General features: G+C 35.0%; 2 protein-coding genes across 2 annotated transcripts; one reads left to right on the plus strand and one right to left on the minus strand.

The window, feature by feature from the left end:
* Nucleotides 1-1,851: 1,851 nt before the first annotated feature.
* Nucleotides 1,852-7,688, minus strand: LOC144452845 (spermatogenesis-associated protein 17-like). The gene is made up of 8 exons (XM_078144028.1): nucleotides 7,619-7,688; nucleotides 6,550-6,772; nucleotides 6,031-6,134; nucleotides 5,276-5,399; nucleotides 4,394-4,582; nucleotides 3,630-3,778; nucleotides 3,211-3,340; nucleotides 1,852-2,744 (listed from the first exon to the last, which is right to left on the minus strand). Exons 1-8 carry the CDS (start codon nucleotides 7,684-7,686, stop codon nucleotides 2,649-2,651), a joined length of 1,083 nt encoding a protein of 360 aa, XP_078000154.1. The 5' UTR covers nucleotides 7,687-7,688; the 3' UTR covers nucleotides 1,852-2,648.
* A 2,455-nt stretch (nucleotides 7,689-10,143) lies between these two features.
* Nucleotides 10,144-17,016, plus strand: LOC144453391 (G patch domain-containing protein 2-like). Its single transcript, XM_078144675.1, has 9 exons — nucleotides 10,144-10,284; nucleotides 11,898-12,835; nucleotides 13,458-13,525; nucleotides 14,083-14,259; nucleotides 14,368-14,447; nucleotides 14,998-15,071; nucleotides 15,798-15,923; nucleotides 16,304-16,461; nucleotides 16,811-17,016. Exons 2-9 carry the CDS (start codon nucleotides 12,051-12,053, stop codon nucleotides 16,984-16,986), a joined length of 1,644 nt encoding a protein of 547 aa, XP_078000801.1. The 5' UTR covers nucleotides 10,144-10,284; nucleotides 11,898-12,050; the 3' UTR covers nucleotides 16,987-17,016.
* Nucleotides 17,017-17,970: the final 954 nt, after the last annotated feature.

The raw sequence follows: 17,970 nt of genomic DNA on the forward strand, positions 1-17,970 counted from the left end.
AATAAATATGAAATATTTGGTAATTTATTCTTCTGTGTGTGTGTGTGTGTGTGTGTGTGTGTGTGTGTGTGTGTGTATGTGTGTGTGTGTGCACGTGTTTTCATATGTCCATTGCACTGAAAGTTTGCTCATTTATTTGTTTATATTTCACTATTTGTTATTATTTTTATGTCTATTTCACTGTCTTTCAATCAGTTTTATGTACATATCAAAGACTGAGTGCCACTATAAGCATGGTGAAATATATACAAGTGTGTATGTGCCTGTAAGCAACTTAGATTAAAAACACTGGGCCAATTGTCTTTGATTGGATATTTCACGTTGGGGAATTTTCCAATTCAAAGATGTTCAATTTGGGTATAAAATTACATTTTTAGTACAGCTGAACTATATATTCCCCTTCTAATGGTAACATCAGTCGTCAGATTTGCTGACTCTTCCCCAGCATGATACTAAAATTTTGTTGGACATCAATATCCTATGTATAAAGATTAATAGTTCATATATGTTACTGCAACTATTTACAACGTAGATTTGGAGTCAAAAAGTCTACTCTTTATGTCTGGATAATTTACCTGCCATATAGGAATGATAAAAGGGTGGCGATAAATGGTTATTACTGTACCAACTGAAACTTGTCAAGAAAACAGGGTAATATAGTTTGTGTAAGGATTTTCCGCTTGGGGTTCTTCCTCCATCATTGTTAGGATATCCGAGTCTCTGGACCCAAATAAATATATACTGACTAGAATGGACACCTTGACAATAATTTGAAGAGTTTCATAGGCTGTCTAAAAAATGTGTACTTGTTTTGCCATATGCTTTTACTGTCATTTGTGTGTTCACTGGCCGAAAGTAGTAAAAAAATAATGTTTGGTCAAAATGCTCCAGCCCCCCCTCCCCCCTGAAATCAATGGTTTACCCCTTATTTCATGAGTGTAAATGGCATGAGTGAAACAAGGATGGATGTAAAAAATGTAGACGAAATGGGTATGCTTTAATGACTGTTCCAGGTGGTTGTGAGAATATGAGGTCAAAGTTTCACCAAGTAGTTTGCAGATGTAAAACTTGATATTGAAGTTTCACAGCAAAGTAGGAAAATGAAGCTTTTCATTACTACATATCAACCAAAAGCATAATATTAGATTGATATAGTTTTGTGGCGAGTAAATTAGTGGTCAAAAACACCAGACACACATATGGGCCGAGTGTATGATATATGTGTAGCATAGATGTGGACAGAGTGTATAGTTTGTGTAGCATAGATGTGGGTGGAGCATAGATGTGGACAGAGTGTATGATGTATGTGTAGCATAGATGTGGGCGGAGTGTATAGTGTGTAGCATAGATGTGACTGGCGTGTATGATATCACATAGATGTGGCTGGAGTGTATGGTGTGTTTGTAGCATAGATGTGGCTGGAGCATAGATGTGGGTGGAGCAAGTGATGTGTCTAGCGTATGTGAGTAGGGTGTGATGTGTCTTACATACATGTGAGTGGAGTGTGTGAGGTTTGTGTAGCCTAGATGTGGGGTGGAGTGTATAAATTGTGTGTATAGCATAGATATGCGAGTGCCACCATTTGCAGTTTACAGAATATGTTCTACAGTTGCTTGGATGTAGCTGTGAATGAAATCAAACACATTTCTAGCTACAAGTCCCACAGTATCCAGTTTCACCATTCATCTCAACCTAGGCAATGGTGATGTTTTCAACAACATCCCCTGTCTACAATTCCTATCAAGAAGTCATTCTGTTCCAATGTTAAACTGAGAAAGAATGCTGACAGTTTAGACATTGACTTTCGGATAAAACTTTATTCCAAATTCAAATGTATTATTACAAAGTGACTTAACTTAAACTTGCATGGAATACTAAGTACATGTATATAAAATATCCTTTATACATTGTCCAAGTAATGGAGGATAAAATCATATGCATGACCATAGTAAACTATTTTCACCTTCACAATAAAAAATGTTTGGGATTTGATTTCATAAGACACTCTTTCAGGGCAAACAGAGTTCAATAACTTTTACCACTATTTCAAGGTATAGAAAAAGTAAAGAAATCATGACATTTTTTACACAATTTTACAACATTTTGACAAACCGAAAATATTCATACTATACAAATGTATATGTTGGTTTTTCAATCAAAAAACCAATGTCATTGGGTGCTTCTTTTTCAACATTGGAAACACATCTTTATATTTTGCTCATGAAAGTATCGGTATATGTAAGGTACATATTAGGTGTGACTGTGCCCAAATTTGGCAACTTGGACCTAAAATAAATTTGAATAATATACAGATAGTATAGTATCAAGACTATGTACATTAAAAGATAGCAGCAAAACAAACATCACTCTGTGTTACTAATAAAAACTATAATTTAATTCTTAGATTCACAAATGTAACAATATGACAGAATACATGTAAAATTTATTGTATATATATATATATACATATTGGCAAGTCCATGATTTTGATGACAACTTCTTCAACACATGCTGTTGATTTTACTGTATCATAATCACACTGCCATTAACTTGACAGCCCAACTGAACACTAAAATTTTAGTAGCTGCAACAGCAGGAATTTCAAAGGACTTCAGGAAGCAGACCAGTTCTTCACAAAATGAAATTTTTCACACAGGATTTCCTGGCACTGTTTCTGTGCCCTTTGAGTATGTATCATTCAACTTTTCAAAGACTGGAATCGGTGACACAACTCCTCGGAATCTCTGTAATAGGGAAGAAGATATACCAGTATGTGATGAGTTGGGAATGATATGGAAAACGACATGTATGGGTTTGGAATAAAGTAGAATGATAGACTGGGCATAAGATAGTATATATTTATAGGTGAGTTAGGGAGTTGGGGTCAGGGAAAGGCATAAAGATACACCCCTATTCTATTACGTATTATCAACTTTACATAGAAACAATTCTATATTTGCACACATACACACACACACACACACACACACACACACACTCCTATTTATAGTTCAAGCAGCATCTTCTATTATATATACACAGTAACACACTCAATTTTATGATATATATATGTAAAGAACAGTTTAAGGATTTATCCTCTTTGAATGGATGATTGATCTTGTCAAAAAAGTGACCCTAAAATTATATTACTTTGTCTACAAATTTAGACACATGTCATTCACTTATTGATTGACTATTGAATTTGCTTACCTGGTCTGTGATGTGTGCATCAAGATCTTCCTCTCTGAAGTATTGTGTTCCATATGGAAGATGTCCATATTTGGATGTTGTGTGTAGTAGTGAATCATATGGCACAGACCTTCTGGTGAAAGGTTCAAAGCTAAAACAAATATAAAGTAGCAAGTGTTATATATTTATATTATATTTCAAAAGAAATTGTTGAGGTTTCCAACCACAAAAAGCATATCAATTTAAGATACTTTGGTCACAAATGTTTGAACACATTAGCTTGCATTACGACAAAAAATTATGCACGCTGTCTGCATCAAAGACACAACTGACTGGCTATTGGACTACACTGCAGTATCACCTTCAGAGTAATTTGATGACTGGCTTTATTTACAAAGAGTTGAAAGGCTGAAAATCCTTTGTTCCCTTTTTATACTTACATGTTGTCATTGACTCTCATCACCCATTCCTTGGCTTTCATGGCTTCCCTAGCTTCCTCTACTGATAAGAATGAGGTCTGTACACGTAATGTTGGCTGTAGTTTCTTGTATCTTTGTTTTTGAACCTCTGTTGGTGTCCTGAAAGGTCCCTGGAAAATTTAAAAGAACAGATTAAGATGTTATACTTTAAAAAAGATTTAGAATTCTTTGCATATTATGGGACTCATATATCATATATCTACAACCTTTTGTTTTCTGATGTCTCTTTTTTACCGTGATGTCTACAAAAGTCCTGATAAAATGTCAGCAATATCTAAGTTGAGATGGGCTACTTATTCATATGTTTCAACCAAACCTTACCATATCTTGATTGGATGGGTTTTCAATATCATGCCTCTCAGGGATAAATTTCCCTAAAAATTAAGGTTCTTCATCTTGTTTTCAAGGATATTGTTGTCAATCTTTTATTTTCCCATAAAGTTAACACCGTATTTGGTGGCCATATTGACAAAATTTTGATATCACTTTGACCTCTATTTAAAAAATATGTATGGTACCCAAAATGTTTTTCTTGATTTTAACTGAGAATTATACGTTGGAGTTTTCTTAAACAAAGTAACAGCAGATGATTAAAGAGTATATTTTTGAGGTGTAGTCTACATTAACAAGGTATCAAATTAATGACAAAAAAGTGGTGGCAACAGTAACCTGTACGCATAGATCTCTCACAATGAATCATGAAATGAAAATAAACTTTAACATACCTGTAATTTGGCGCCAATAGGTGGAAGTGGTTCTGTTAATGGTAGAGGAGGTGATGGGGGAATAATTATTCCTGATCTGTTTTCACGTTTTGGTTTAGGACCTTCTGGTGGTCTGGGCTGAACACTTCTTAGTATGTATTCCATCTCATCAGGGTATGGTTTGAATGGAGAGTTGTATATGCCTGGCACCTGAAATACAGTGAATGACAAGACTTGTAATGTTACATACTGTAGTACACGGCTCAACCGTGACATGTGACAATGTCTCTACTCCTGCAAAGACTTATGTACATGCTTAAGCACTGGTAAAGGTCAAAAGGACATCCTGCCACAACTTTTGTTGTATCCTGCCACAACTTTTGTTGACACTTTGGAACGAGACTCTGGTATAAATCGATATGACCTACCCGCAACCATGTAACATACAGATCTTTGGAGAAAAATTGTCAAAAGTGTCAGAGTTAGTTTGACCTGATGATGACGATGACATGTTTATTGTGTTACTTTTACTGTTTTTTTGCAATGATATGTATAGATACAAGCATTAGTACAAGTACACAAACTGGTCAGTGAAAACTATGACATAAAGAGAAGGTCTATGTACACATAGACAGGTATGAATGAAAACACAGAGATGGAAAATACTGTGTTTTCATCAGCTGAAAAGCAATGAAAGAGTTTTTTGGAAACTCTTTCATATTGGTATATCATAACTCTCCAGACTCCAGACCTTCTGATCCTGTAAGCCCCAAGACATCAAACAATCTACTGTTCTGTGTACAATTTCTATTCATTTACTACTGACACTTCATCAACATGCATGTAACTCACTTCTTTCTTTACACATAACATAAAATTTAGTGTCTGTAAGAATACACTTACCACATCTGTACTAATCAGGTAGTGTTTCCTGGATGCTTCTTCTTTCAGTTTCAACTGTGCTGCTTCTTGTTCAGCCTGTGCTCTTTCTATTGCCTTCTGTTCTGCATATTCTGACAACTCTTTCCTGCAGGGAACATTGAGGACAGTCAGTAAATCTCTTCTTCTTTTTTTTGAAAATATTAAACTTATTTTTCATTATAGTGACATAAGTATTATTTATTTTTTAATTCCCAACCAATTTTAACCATTTTTATAGTTACCAATTTTGAACCATTTCTAGAGCAAGGGTATCCTAAAGGGTCAATTCACACCCTATCTCTAACAACAGAATTTCTGATAACTGATGTAACATCAATCCATTACTACTACTACTACTACTACTACTACTACTACTACTACTACTACTACTACTACTACTACTACTACTACTACTAACTACTACTACTACTACTACTACTACTACTACTACTACTAACTACTACACAGCAATTCAAACAATTACATTGACATGTTTGGATTGTTGTGTGAGCCCATGTGACAGTGTTTGTCATCAGTATTGCAGTTTGTTGTGTTTTCTCAATGAAGCACACTTTGATGTGAAACCTGGTCAGATTTTTACAGCTGTTTTTGTACTCATTTATTGCAGATATATAATTTGAAGTACAAGTTGTATTCTTTAGATCCAGAGTTACTCATGTAGTATGATGTACATAGGTTCATGGTTGTTAGTTTATATTGAGATGTGATCAACTCACCTTACAATACCATTCTTTATCATAAGACCTTCTAAGTATTGTTTTCTGCTATAATAATTGTGAATGTATTTCCTGGTATAGTAGCCTCTCCAAATCTTTTGAATCTAAATGTACAAGTAAAAAATCAATTAATGTCAATATATATGCTGGGATGTCATTGTTAACTGTCAAATTTAATTTTTGGGGAAAAGAACGTAAAAAAACTACTAACTGTACAAAGTTGGTTCAGTACATGGACTGCCATTAGTTCATGAAATGACTCTCCAGAACAATAGTTTATGAAAATATTAATTCCTGGAGTGGCATTCCCTTTTGATTCAAAATGTCCGACAAGGTTTAACTTGATAAAAAATAAATATAAATTTTATCTCCACATTACAGCGCAGTAACATCAATATCCAAACAATTATCTATACCATAGGGCTGAAATTTGTTTTCTTGTTTTACTTTTTCTTTCTTTCTTTTTGTAACATATCTGAATCTGAGAATAGTAAAATAGTGATCAATACAGAAACATACCTTTGTTGCCATGGCATTGTAAAAATTCATTCTCATAATCATAACCTGTGTGGCCATAATATCTCTGTATAATCTTCTTCCTAAAAATCCCCTCCATAGTTTTTGAAGAACTGTTGCACACCTGTGCAAAAATTTGATGTACGCTCGAACTCTCGCACCACGAAACCACGCCTGTATTCTTACAGAAGCATCAAACTCCCTTAGTCTCAGTTCTTCTGCAACCCTACAACATTAATCAAGAGAAACACTGTATCTATAAAGTACGACACAATAGTAAAAGACAATTTACAAGGTTAGTATTAGTACAGTAATGAAATTCAAGAAATTGTTTTTGATAAGGACGATACACTAAAAATTTATAAAGAGCTGATTAGATCATAGACAGTGGAGGGAGTGTCTATGATTAGAATAGATGAACTGAATCAAGCAATATAAGTTGTTTATCATTAATTATGATATCAAATGATCAGTAATGCTTTATTTAATTCACCATCCTCATTTTTGCTGCGCACTCACTGGCAAAATCTTCAACATGTTGAAGGTGGGCCAGTTATGGAAGAAGAAGGTTATAGATATTTTGATATGCAATAAAACAACAATAAAGGCAATGGAAATAGTTATGTTAATATGAACAATTTGTGCTTGATAGAAGGTATCTAATATATTTACATAAAATCCCAATCCGCATGGATTTCAGTCTACAATCACGTTGATTACTTGTGTTTCCATACCCGGTACCGCGAAAGAAGACACTACTTTCTCGGTGAGTGAACTTGCGCGATCACAGAAACAAGTGTAATTTTACCCCTTTCATATGTAGTTGGCTAAATACGTCAACATTAACGATATTAGCGACATTTTATTGTATTCTATTAGAAATATTTTGAGACATAACCCGGGAAACAAATGCCCGTGGTAGTGCAGTAGGTACATTACGACTACGTCACAATGTCCTGGTTTATAAACCATAAAACGAGGCTTATACAGGGGTAAATAGTGCACGGTGAAATGTACATTGGTGAATTATACATTTAAGTTCTCGAAACATATGAAATATACAACAATTTACCTGTTCCTGTCGAATACTTCGCCCATGACGGTGGAGCCTTGCTCCACAATCCGCACCACCGTCGCCATATTGGATATTTACATTATTGTTGCTATGGCCGTCCAGTATCACGTGACTATATAAAGCACAATACCCGCCACATGATACTCACACTATACACGGTCGCACAGGGGCGTGTATTATTGCTTAGATTTCCGTTTTCTTAGGAAAATATCATACGAATCTTGCTGCTACAAATGTATCGATCTATAGTACTACGTATATTATAACTCTATACAGATCTATAGTACTACGTATATTATAACCCTATACTGTATACAGGTAGGAATATATATTCAAAAGGTTGTTGTATTTAGTCTGTAGACCTGGAAAACAACAATCTATGCAATATTACACGCCCATGTGCACGGTCGTATACTGTACGCATATGTGTATGAAATACATATTTATTATCAATTCAATTTGATATTTGTATTTTTGCAGTTTAGAGTTTTTTTTCGTATATTCAATGTTTTGTTTATCATTTTTGTTTTTCATTTTTGGATACATTTATAATAGTAGTGTAGTAGTAAAGCGTATATTATTTGACACAAAATTACGGTATAAATACACATTATCTAAGGCCAAAAAGACACACAAAGTACAGTACATCTAAACACTTATTATAACAATGAATATGATAACTAATACATAACAACAACAACAACAACAACAACAACCGCTAGAGTTTGTTATAATTCTTTTCTGTAAGTTGATATTTCGTCAGTTGAGTTTCAATACACACATCTGTGCATATTTCCAAATAAGATATATTATTATTGTTCCGACCTTTGAGAATTTACCAAATGATTTAAAATTGATACCCATAATGACTAATGTCACACAAGATATAAATAAATCTTGTTCAGAAGTTAGAACGTGAGATAGCAGCGCCTATAACCCAGCTCATTTGTAACTCGTCACTATTATATTATTATGTTATATTTATCTGGTTTTGGTGTGTATTTATTGGTCATAGATTACGTGTGTCAATGAAAAAAAAAACATTCTCTGAATAACAAAATCGAAATCAAACAATAATAGACTGTTATCTACGTTATCATGTATATGGAGGAAACTTTCAACTTCCACTTTCAAGTTTTTTCGAAATTTCATGTAAAGGAATCAAGCCGTATCCCTCCACCAGATTTTACAATGTCATACTCATTTTTGTATGCTCATAAATAAAGAAAAGATAAAGATTTCGCTTTGGAAAAGAAAGCTATCCATATTAAATCACGATAGAAAAATATATGAAGGCCAATGTGTGTATATACTAGTTGCAGACGGCTCGAGCAAAGAAAGCTTCCAAGGGACCGGTCAATTTCTTCGGCACGGGGGTGAGGAGTCGGGGGATCGAGCTGAGGGGGTACTGTGTTTTGGATCGAATGTTTTCCTGGACTGTACCTGAATGTTGTCTTTAAATTTTGTGTATGTTTACAAAGGATAGTTTCTAAAATCTGATGGTACTGTCCTGAAAATCTGAGAAATTATATTACTGCCTACTACTCGTCTAACGACTCGTAGTGACAAGGGTCACTCTCGGCTAAATGAAGAAAAATATTGGAGAATAATATCTAATTAGTTTATTGACATGTATTAGACCATTCTCGCAAACCAGAGTTACAATTTCTTCCTCGACACTGCGAAATAACGAGATATAACCTCTCAGCGGTGCGTCTTGGATGGTGCCATAAAAAGAGGTTGTGGTTTACGACGATGATATTGGACATCAGCATATCGTACAAAGAGATATGTATTAGTTGCTAATATAAGATGAGATGAAATGAGATGAGATGAGATGAGATGAGATGAGATGGGTGTCAGATAAGATAAGATAAAATATAGCTTTACTACAACCGTATAGAAAATTGACAATTCTATTTGGGTATTATATTGTAATACATAATTTTATTAATTTAAAAGAACACTAAAATGAAATGGGCTAAATATAATATGTTTTATAAGCGACACGTAGTCGAGTCACTCTCTGAGTCACGTGACGGGGTAGGGGACCATCATGTTTTAGGTAAAATTTATAGGGCTGTCACCCTGCTTTTCTTTTTACAGAGACGGCGGCCAGAGATTTATTGTTGGCCCGATTGAAAAATCCAACACCCCCCCCCAAATAGAGTCAATGGTCAGTCCCTTTTCAACGATTTATATTTGCCTCGTTCCACTGTGTACGTGTATGTGTACTTCTCGCGTTATGCTGATTGTCGCTCGCTGGTTTCAACATAACATTTCCGCTTGCACAACAAACTAGTTTGATAAAAATATACTCCTCTTCAGGGAAGGTGAGTTAACGTACACTGCAGCAGTAGTGGGTTATGATGACGTTTCATGCTTGCCAAACAAAAAATGATTGTGTACGAGGCTAATCATCGCATTTGATTGGCTTATCGTTTGCCTCTGTACAGCTGCTGAGAAATTAGAAGGTCAACATTGATTTGTAATGTGCGATGTGACTTAGGAAGGCTGCGTGGAATTTGCAATCGTGAGCGTGCGGGTGTCAAATATTGCTAGTGCTGGCATTCCGTAATTCACAAAGATGAATTAATGATGGAAGCTGAATGGTGAAAGGATGATGCAAAGCGAAGTTTATTTGTTGATGATTCCCATTACAGGTAATGTAAATAATCCACACCACAGCACAGGGTTGTGAAAATGAATGGAAGAAATACATGTGACATCTAAAATGCAACATGTAATACCAGTGGAAAATTTGTTTTCCGCCCGATTTTTAAAGCACTTATTACAGTGGGAATGGCGTTTCACTGATGGGGTACAACAATTTATTATTTACAATAACATAATAGTATTATAAATTAGCATTAATAATTGTTATTGTAAATGTTATGTAATATATAACAATATATATAATACATAGTACCTTGGTGTAATTACACCATGAAAACATGGCATAGTAAATACACAGACGAAATGTAACAACATTTAATACAACACACGTTTTGTAGCTACTGGAGAGATCTGTCTTGATTTACAACCCATAACACCGAAGTAAAGCACTTTCTGTATATACCACAATCGTTTATAGCATCCATATCAAGTACAACCCATAACACCGAAGTAAAGCACTTTCTGTATGTACCACAATCGTTTATAGCATCCATATCAAGTACAACCCATAACACCAAAGTAAAGCACTTTCTGTATGTACCACAATCATTTATAGCATCCATATCAAGTGTAAAAGTATGCTGTTTCATTTGGCTAATTGACGCACATTAGAAAGGCCACATGCTAGGCTTGTAAATAAACCAATTGGAACAGTATACTTTTACACTTGATGAATGGTATAAACGAGTGTAGCACATAGAGAAAGTGCTTTACTTCAGTGTTACTAGTTGTATATATATCAAAAAGGAATTTTATCACCTGCAAAATGATGATGTTTGCGTGAGAATTGTAAGTATACAATTCATAGCTCTAATCTGAAATGTATTGTCAAGTTGATTGTCTGAAAGTTTGCTTGGAATACTTCTTGAGATACACAGAAGTGCTCTTATTGGTCATTCTATGCTAGTGATATATGGTAACTTTTGGTTATGCTAATAATAATAATAATAATAATAATAATAATAATCTTTTATTTATACTGGATAGTTCATTAAGTATAAAACACTTATCTCCCAAGAAGTCAAGTGAGGGCCATCCCTCATGGGTTCAGTGTTAATGCAGGAGGAAACCGGAGTACCCGGGGAAAACCTGCGTTGTTCGGTAGAGTCAAATTGAACGAAACTCTTATTACTTACAGCTTGGTAAATTTAATCAAACCCTGAATGGATTCGAACCCCGACCACAGTGGTAAAAGGCAAGTGGTGTAACCATTTGGCCACTGACAACCCTTAAGGCTAGTAATATAACTTTTGGTTGTGCCCGTAATGGTACAACAATATTAAAAATTGATTGCACTAGTATTAGTAGTAATATAATGTTTACTCTTGATGCCAGAGTGTGATTATGTTTACTACCAAGTCAACCTCCAGTTTGAAAGTAAGTGACGTGAGGACGCGATAATGTCATCACATTTATATCAATGCACTATTAGCATAAATTAATGCTGTTGATGGTGGTGGTGAGAATAGAATTTAGTTGCAAGAGAAAACCTTTGACTATATGGTGGAGATGATTGTAGTGTATGTATAGGATTAAGCTAGATTATGTCTCACTAATCTCAAAAAGATGTGTATATGAACTCGGTAATTTTATGTTACAGAGGGAAGAATTTAGAAGCTCATACAATGAAAAAGGTTTTCCTAGTAAGGGAGAAACCAGGAATTGAATGAGAAGAAAAATAGGTGAAATTCCAACTTGTCTTGTAGCAGCATATTAGTTTCGCCATTTCTATGGTGACCACCATAGTTTGATAATGGATGATCTTGCTCAGGACCTTTCATATGCATTAGAGGAATCATCTACCCAACAAATAGACGTGGATGATCAGAACTCGGTCATCTTGACCCCAAAGCAATGTCGCAGACTCTCAAGAAAACAGCGTGGAAAGAAAAGACGCTCTGATTCTAACTTAATGTGGGAATATGGTAATATAAGCGAGGCTTCAGAGTCAAGTTTAGATGAAGCGTTAAAAGACTACATGGAAAACGTAGGTGTTGCACATAATAGTGACACCGATGACAATCAAATGAGACGAATCTCAACTTTTAATGTCTCATTATCCAGTGCTTTCTATGGAGAATCAGACTCAGTCACTGAAAATCCAAACTCTGTTCCACCGAAACGGAGGAGAAGACGGACAAAGCGAATGTCCATGGAAACTAATAACAGTCCTTGTACTAATGTTATGACAGCAACAGCAACAGCAACACTAAGTAGGAGTTCATCTCTTCCTGATTTGTTGCCGAATCAAAGACAGAATATCAGGACAAGGAAAAGAGCGAGACGGAATTTGAATGTAGAGGAACAAATGGCTGATATTGAAAACGATGATCGGGATAAGAATGAAGATGATACAAAGTCATCGGAAGACAAACAAAAACATAAAAATAATAAGGGAAGAGATAGGAAAGTAGGTGATGAGATGGAAGTGTGTAGCAGGGATAGGGACAACCAAGATGATGTACTGGACGGCAGTCTGGATGAAAATGATATGGACTGCAGTGATGAAGATACACCAATAGCAAAAGGAAGTGATAGGTTAGTATTTCCATTAACTTTTACAGAATAATAGGTTAGTATGCCCTTTGACCTTTACAGAATGATAGGTTAGTATGCCCTTTGACCTTTACAGAATAATAGGTTAGTATGCCCTTTGACCTTTACAGAATAATAGGTTAGTAGGCCCTTTGACCTTTACAGAATGATAGGTTAGTATGCCCTTTGACCTTTACAGAATGATAGGTTAGTATGCCCTTTGACCTTTATAGAATAATAGGTTAGTATGCCCTTTGACCTTTACAGAATAATAGGTTAGTAGGCCCTTTGACCTTTACAGAATGATAGGTTAGTATTTCCATTTACCTTGAAATTATTTTGAGTAAGAAAGACTATGGTGGTAGAGTAGACTGAAAAGATTTATTGTTGTGTACACTCCTTAATAGCACACTGCCCCTGACAAACCGATCAATGTTATCTGGTTAGAGAGTGAATGAGGATGTATATGTTGAAAATAAGAGATAGGAGATGCAGATGTACAATGAATATCATCAAAGTCATCACTGTTTTATTCATATTAGTTTGCAGTAATTGGCAGTAGTAATGAATGTGTTTTTTCCACTAAACAAGGAGTCAAAATCAAGTTTGTTTTTTGTATTTACAGTGACACCAGTAGTTTAAGTGACAGCAGTGATGAGGCTGGTTTGTACACCAATGATGAAGGAAGAGAAGGTATGTGTAAACAAACACCAAGGTAGAATGCACCTCAGGGACAAATTTACCTGAAAGTCACCATTCTTCAATTCTCCCCAACCTTTGCCCTACAAAATCTTTTTTTCCTGGTCTTTTGAAATAATAAAAGGAATTTGGAGGTTTACTATCTTGTTTTCATGATATCAACAATCCTTTACTTTTAACACAGTTGTTGTCAGCCATATTGGATTCAAAAATTCATTAATTTTGATATCAATTTTAACTCTATTTCAAATGTTTGTATGGTGACCCCTGACCTCTCCTTGATTTGAACAGAGAATGGGTTTGGAGTTTTCTTGAATAAAGAAAACAAAAAAAAAGAAGTTTAAGAGATTATTTCTGAGGTGCCATTGTAACATAAATGTTTTGTTGAATATACAAATATATTGTTGAACTCTGGAATGATAACACAAAGTATGAAATAAACATGAAACGAACACAGTGTGATTGATAGTCTTGCAAGTCTTTATTTTACATTTCATGGAAAATTATCATACAGTCCAACTAATCTTTATTCATGATTTTTGCTTAAAAAGGAGATGATGAACAGAGTGACTTTTTCCATGAGCCAGGATCAGTTTATGGCGTTCCCAGTATTGTTCCGTGGTGGGAAAAAGAAGGAATATCAATGGAGGAAGACATTGAAAAGGATCCACACTTTGAATCAATATTAAATGGTGCCTTTCCAATCATGTCCAAGACTTCACAAACAGGTCAGTTTATTTTTCATATCGGTGAAACCATTCTGATATATCTAACAGTTCTGATATTATCAGCTATGCACCACTGTCCATTGACTGTATGTTTTATTTGGTTCACAGGTTTTCAGGCCAGACAATGCAGACTTCATGGTGTTGAAGAGAGTGCAATAAGAAAAAGAAGACGACGACTCAAGGAAAAAGTGAGTACTATGAACACAACTTTTGTAGATTCTGTCAGAGGAGAGGTGTACCAGCTTATGTTTTTAAAAAAAAAAAAGTAAAGTGGTAGCAAACTTAAACTGGTGTCAAAGTCAAGGTTTCTAGATAGTTAGTGATGAACCAAGTCTGTAAGGTATGCTGTGTTAGGGCGCCCTCACACATCTGTCAACCCTTTCATGACGCTCTACCCTCACCAGCCTGTGTCTACATGTAAAAGAGCTTGACTGATGTGTTAGAGTACCCATGTAACAGTATACCTTATAGACTATGTAGGAGCAGGCCAGTGACAGCAATGGAGTGACAAGTCTATCTTACAATTTAGCTTGAATCAGATAGAAAATTAAAAAAAAAGTGTTTGAATACATCAAATGTTTGTTGTTTGTTGTTGGTGTTTTTGTTGTTGTTTTTTTTTTTTGGGGGGGGGGGGTTGCATGAAAGTCGTTAATGTAATGTGATTCATAATTTTCAGTTCCAACGTAGTCATTTATTCAAAATTTAAAGAATTTGATAATTTTTATTTATTATTGACAGAGAGCTAGTGGACCTATGTTAGCTGCTGCTAATGACAGGATATCCCAGTTTATGGTTGATCCACAACAAAATGAGTAAGTTCTGTTTTATAAAAGTACACTATAGTAGACATACTGAAACTCAGAGACACACTGAGACTTAAATAAGTATGGAATATGCTATATTCCAGTTGCCAAAGTTCCAGCCATTTTGCACATTACAATTCCAAGAGGGTGCCCAAGATTTGGCAAATTAGAGCTACAATTTGACCATGGCTTCTGATCATATGACAATGCACAAAGCTGTGAACAAAAGATGTAAAATAAACACGATGTTCTTAAAGAGAGAATTACAGCAGTGGTTAGGCATGTTTTGATTACTGGTAATTGCTAATAAAATAATATAGTGAGAACAGCACAAAAAATGAGTGGTAACTTTGTGTCTGCTGTCTTTACATTCCAATATTTAACTATTCTGGCACTAAATTCCAGTTCCAAAACAGCTTATGAACAGCACTCCTAGTGGCCAAACCATGAAATGTTTTATCTCTCTGAATAACTGGAATACATATTGTTTGCATAGCTTTGTGTGTAAAGGTGGAAAGTTTCCCATAGAATTTTAGAATGTCTCCTCAAGTCAAATCAAGTCAAAATATTTATTTAAATAATATTGTCTCATCTTTCAGTGCCAGAGATGTGGGGATATTGACACTCTACAAGTTCTTTGATTGATTGATTGATTGATTGATTGATTGATTGATTGATTGATTGATTGATTGATTTATCAATTTGTTTAGTTATTTGAATGTTCTGTGTCTGTAGGTTGTGGATGCATCCTATGAAGAGACACCATCGAGATCAACTTGGTCATTTGGCATCACTATATGCATTAGACATGCGTAGTGAAAACGACAGAAGAAAATGTCGGCCAGTGTTAGTCAAAAATAGGTGAGGATTCTACTACACATTTGACAAAATTTGCTTTAATACTAGAAAATGAACACATTTAATGATACATCGGCTATGAATTCACCTTGAAAATGTAAAAAAAACAAAACAATATATTCCTAATTTAGTCATCCTTCAGCTGAAGGGTAGATGTCTTTCACTCGTAGCTTGTAAATCTGTAAGAGAACTTGACAGAGTAAACTCAACACATGACATACGATAGCTAAATGGTACATGCTGTAATTATCACCAGACTGTCAGACCGAATGTGTAGTTGAAGAACCCAAAATGAATGTGAACTATCACCATTTTTTTAACCAGTTGTTGTTTTACAAAAACAAGTGCTAACTGTGAAATCTGTTTTGTTGTCATTTATTTAGGAATTCTCGTCTTGCGGATGAGAGGGTACTTAATGCTTACATGGAGAGAGCCATGATCATAAGTGGTGGTACAAGTCGTAGACATCCTTATGCTCATCATCATAGTATGGAGGCTAAAAGAAGGAGAAAAACTTCACCTCTCGGAGCTTCAAATGCAGGTATGTTGAGTCATGAGTAGCTGGCTCCCGATCTACACATTGCTGGTTCAATCTCAGATTCATTGCAAAAAGTGAGAACTTACAAAGTTCTAATACTACCAGGGTATGTATATTCATCATGGAAGCACTATTAGATTCATACACATTCTCTTTTTCCACATTTGATTGAGAAACAGAAATATTTCGAACAAATCACTTGTCCTTCTTGAGTGTCTAACTGGATCTGAGACAGAATGATCCAAATTTGCTGAGAGGTGTTGAATAAAGTGTGAAAAGTTCTGTTTATAGTAATGGTTATAGTCAATGATATGTCTTGACAATTAACAAGTCCTTTCTCTCCGTCTTAAAGTAGGTCTTGTTGGCGTCAATGCAGAACCCATACCGGAATCCAACATAGGGAATAAAATGCTTCAAAGTATGGGATGGACTCCTGGAACTGGCCTCGGAGTAGACAAAGGTGGCATCCAGGAACCTGTCAAGGCATACATGAGACCTAAAGGTCGTGGACTTGGACATGATATATAGTGCAATGAACTCTTCAATACTGCCACTCTCAAATGCAATGTTCGATGTACAGTTGTGTAAGCTTTTGAAAGCAATGATTGAGCAGCTTGAAATATGCCTTAAGTGTTGCAATAAGTGGAAATATGTGTTGCTTTTTTTTTTGGGGGGGGGGGAACACTGACTTGTCAATCTTTATGTATTTGATACAAAGAAAAGATTACAATAGGCACACAAGCATGCCAACAAACACAAATTGAAGAAAAATTATGAATTTCACTTTTTAATTTCCTAATTCAGTTTGAAATAGACCCTGAAATAATATAAACATCATCAGAGATTTTACTTTGTACAACAATTATACAAAGCACCATAAAAATGAAGTAAAATCTATATTTTTGGATTGGAAATTTAAATATTTTATTGCAATTTCTTACAGATACCTCTCAATAATGTTATAAAATGGTGCTCATTTCAGTCTCATTTCAAAAATTCAAATTCTTATGTCTAGAGAAAATAATGGGATGGTTTTCAACTTCCAGTGATTTTTTTAACACCTTTTATAATATGTTGACTATAATCCTTCACCAACATTTGGAAGTCTCCATGAGTGAAATGTCCAATTGTTACAGCATCATCGCTGGCCATATTTACAATTACTTTCGTTTTCATCTTTTGCCAACCGTTCTAGTTTGTTTAACACCCTGACATTCCTCCAGTACCAGACGTACAAGTCACTAAAACATGGAGAATCCAATTTTTAAAAAAAAAAAATGTTTGTGAAAGAGGTTAATATTGAATGAAAGTTTTGAAATTGATTCTTAAGTAAAGATATTTTTTTATGATCCCAGTCTGAAAAATATGCTAAGTATTATAGAAAAGAGAAAAACATTTCGTTAAGGTCGTTTTGGCAGGAAGTCTAGTGAAGATACAGTGTTTGATGCAATATTGCCACTACTGTAGGGGTGTTGATTATAGGCTAATTTTTATCAGGGTTTACCTTTTCTC

This window comes from Glandiceps talaboti, chromosome 2, assembly GCF_964340395.1.
Source record: "Glandiceps talaboti chromosome 2, keGlaTala1.1, whole genome shotgun sequence".
Lineage (NCBI taxonomy): Eukaryota > Metazoa > Hemichordata > Enteropneusta > Spengelidae > Glandiceps > Glandiceps talaboti.

Coding starts and splice junctions, on each gene's coding strand:
- LOC144452845 (XM_078144028.1), bottom strand. CDS start 7,686: ATGGCGACGGTGGTGCGGATTGTGGAGCAAGGCTCCACCGTCATGGGC. Junction 4,583..5,275: donor ACCTGATTAGTACAGATGTG/GTAAGTGTATTC, acceptor ACTGTATTTCAG/GTGCCAGGCATATACAACTC. Junction 2,745..3,210: donor ATGCACACATCACAGACCAG/GTAAGCAAATTC, acceptor TCCCTATTACAG/AGATTCCGAGGAGTTGTGTC.
- LOC144453391 (XM_078144675.1), top strand. CDS start 12,051: ATGGATGATCTTGCTCAGGACCTTTCATATGCATTAGAGGAATCATCT. Junction 12,836..13,457: donor ATAGCAAAAGGAAGTGATAG/GTTAGTATTTCC, acceptor TTGTATTTACAG/TGACACCAGTAGTTTAAGTG. Junction 13,526..14,082: donor CAATGATGAAGGAAGAGAAG/GTATGTGTAAAC, acceptor TTGCTTAAAAAG/GAGATGATGAACAGAGTGAC.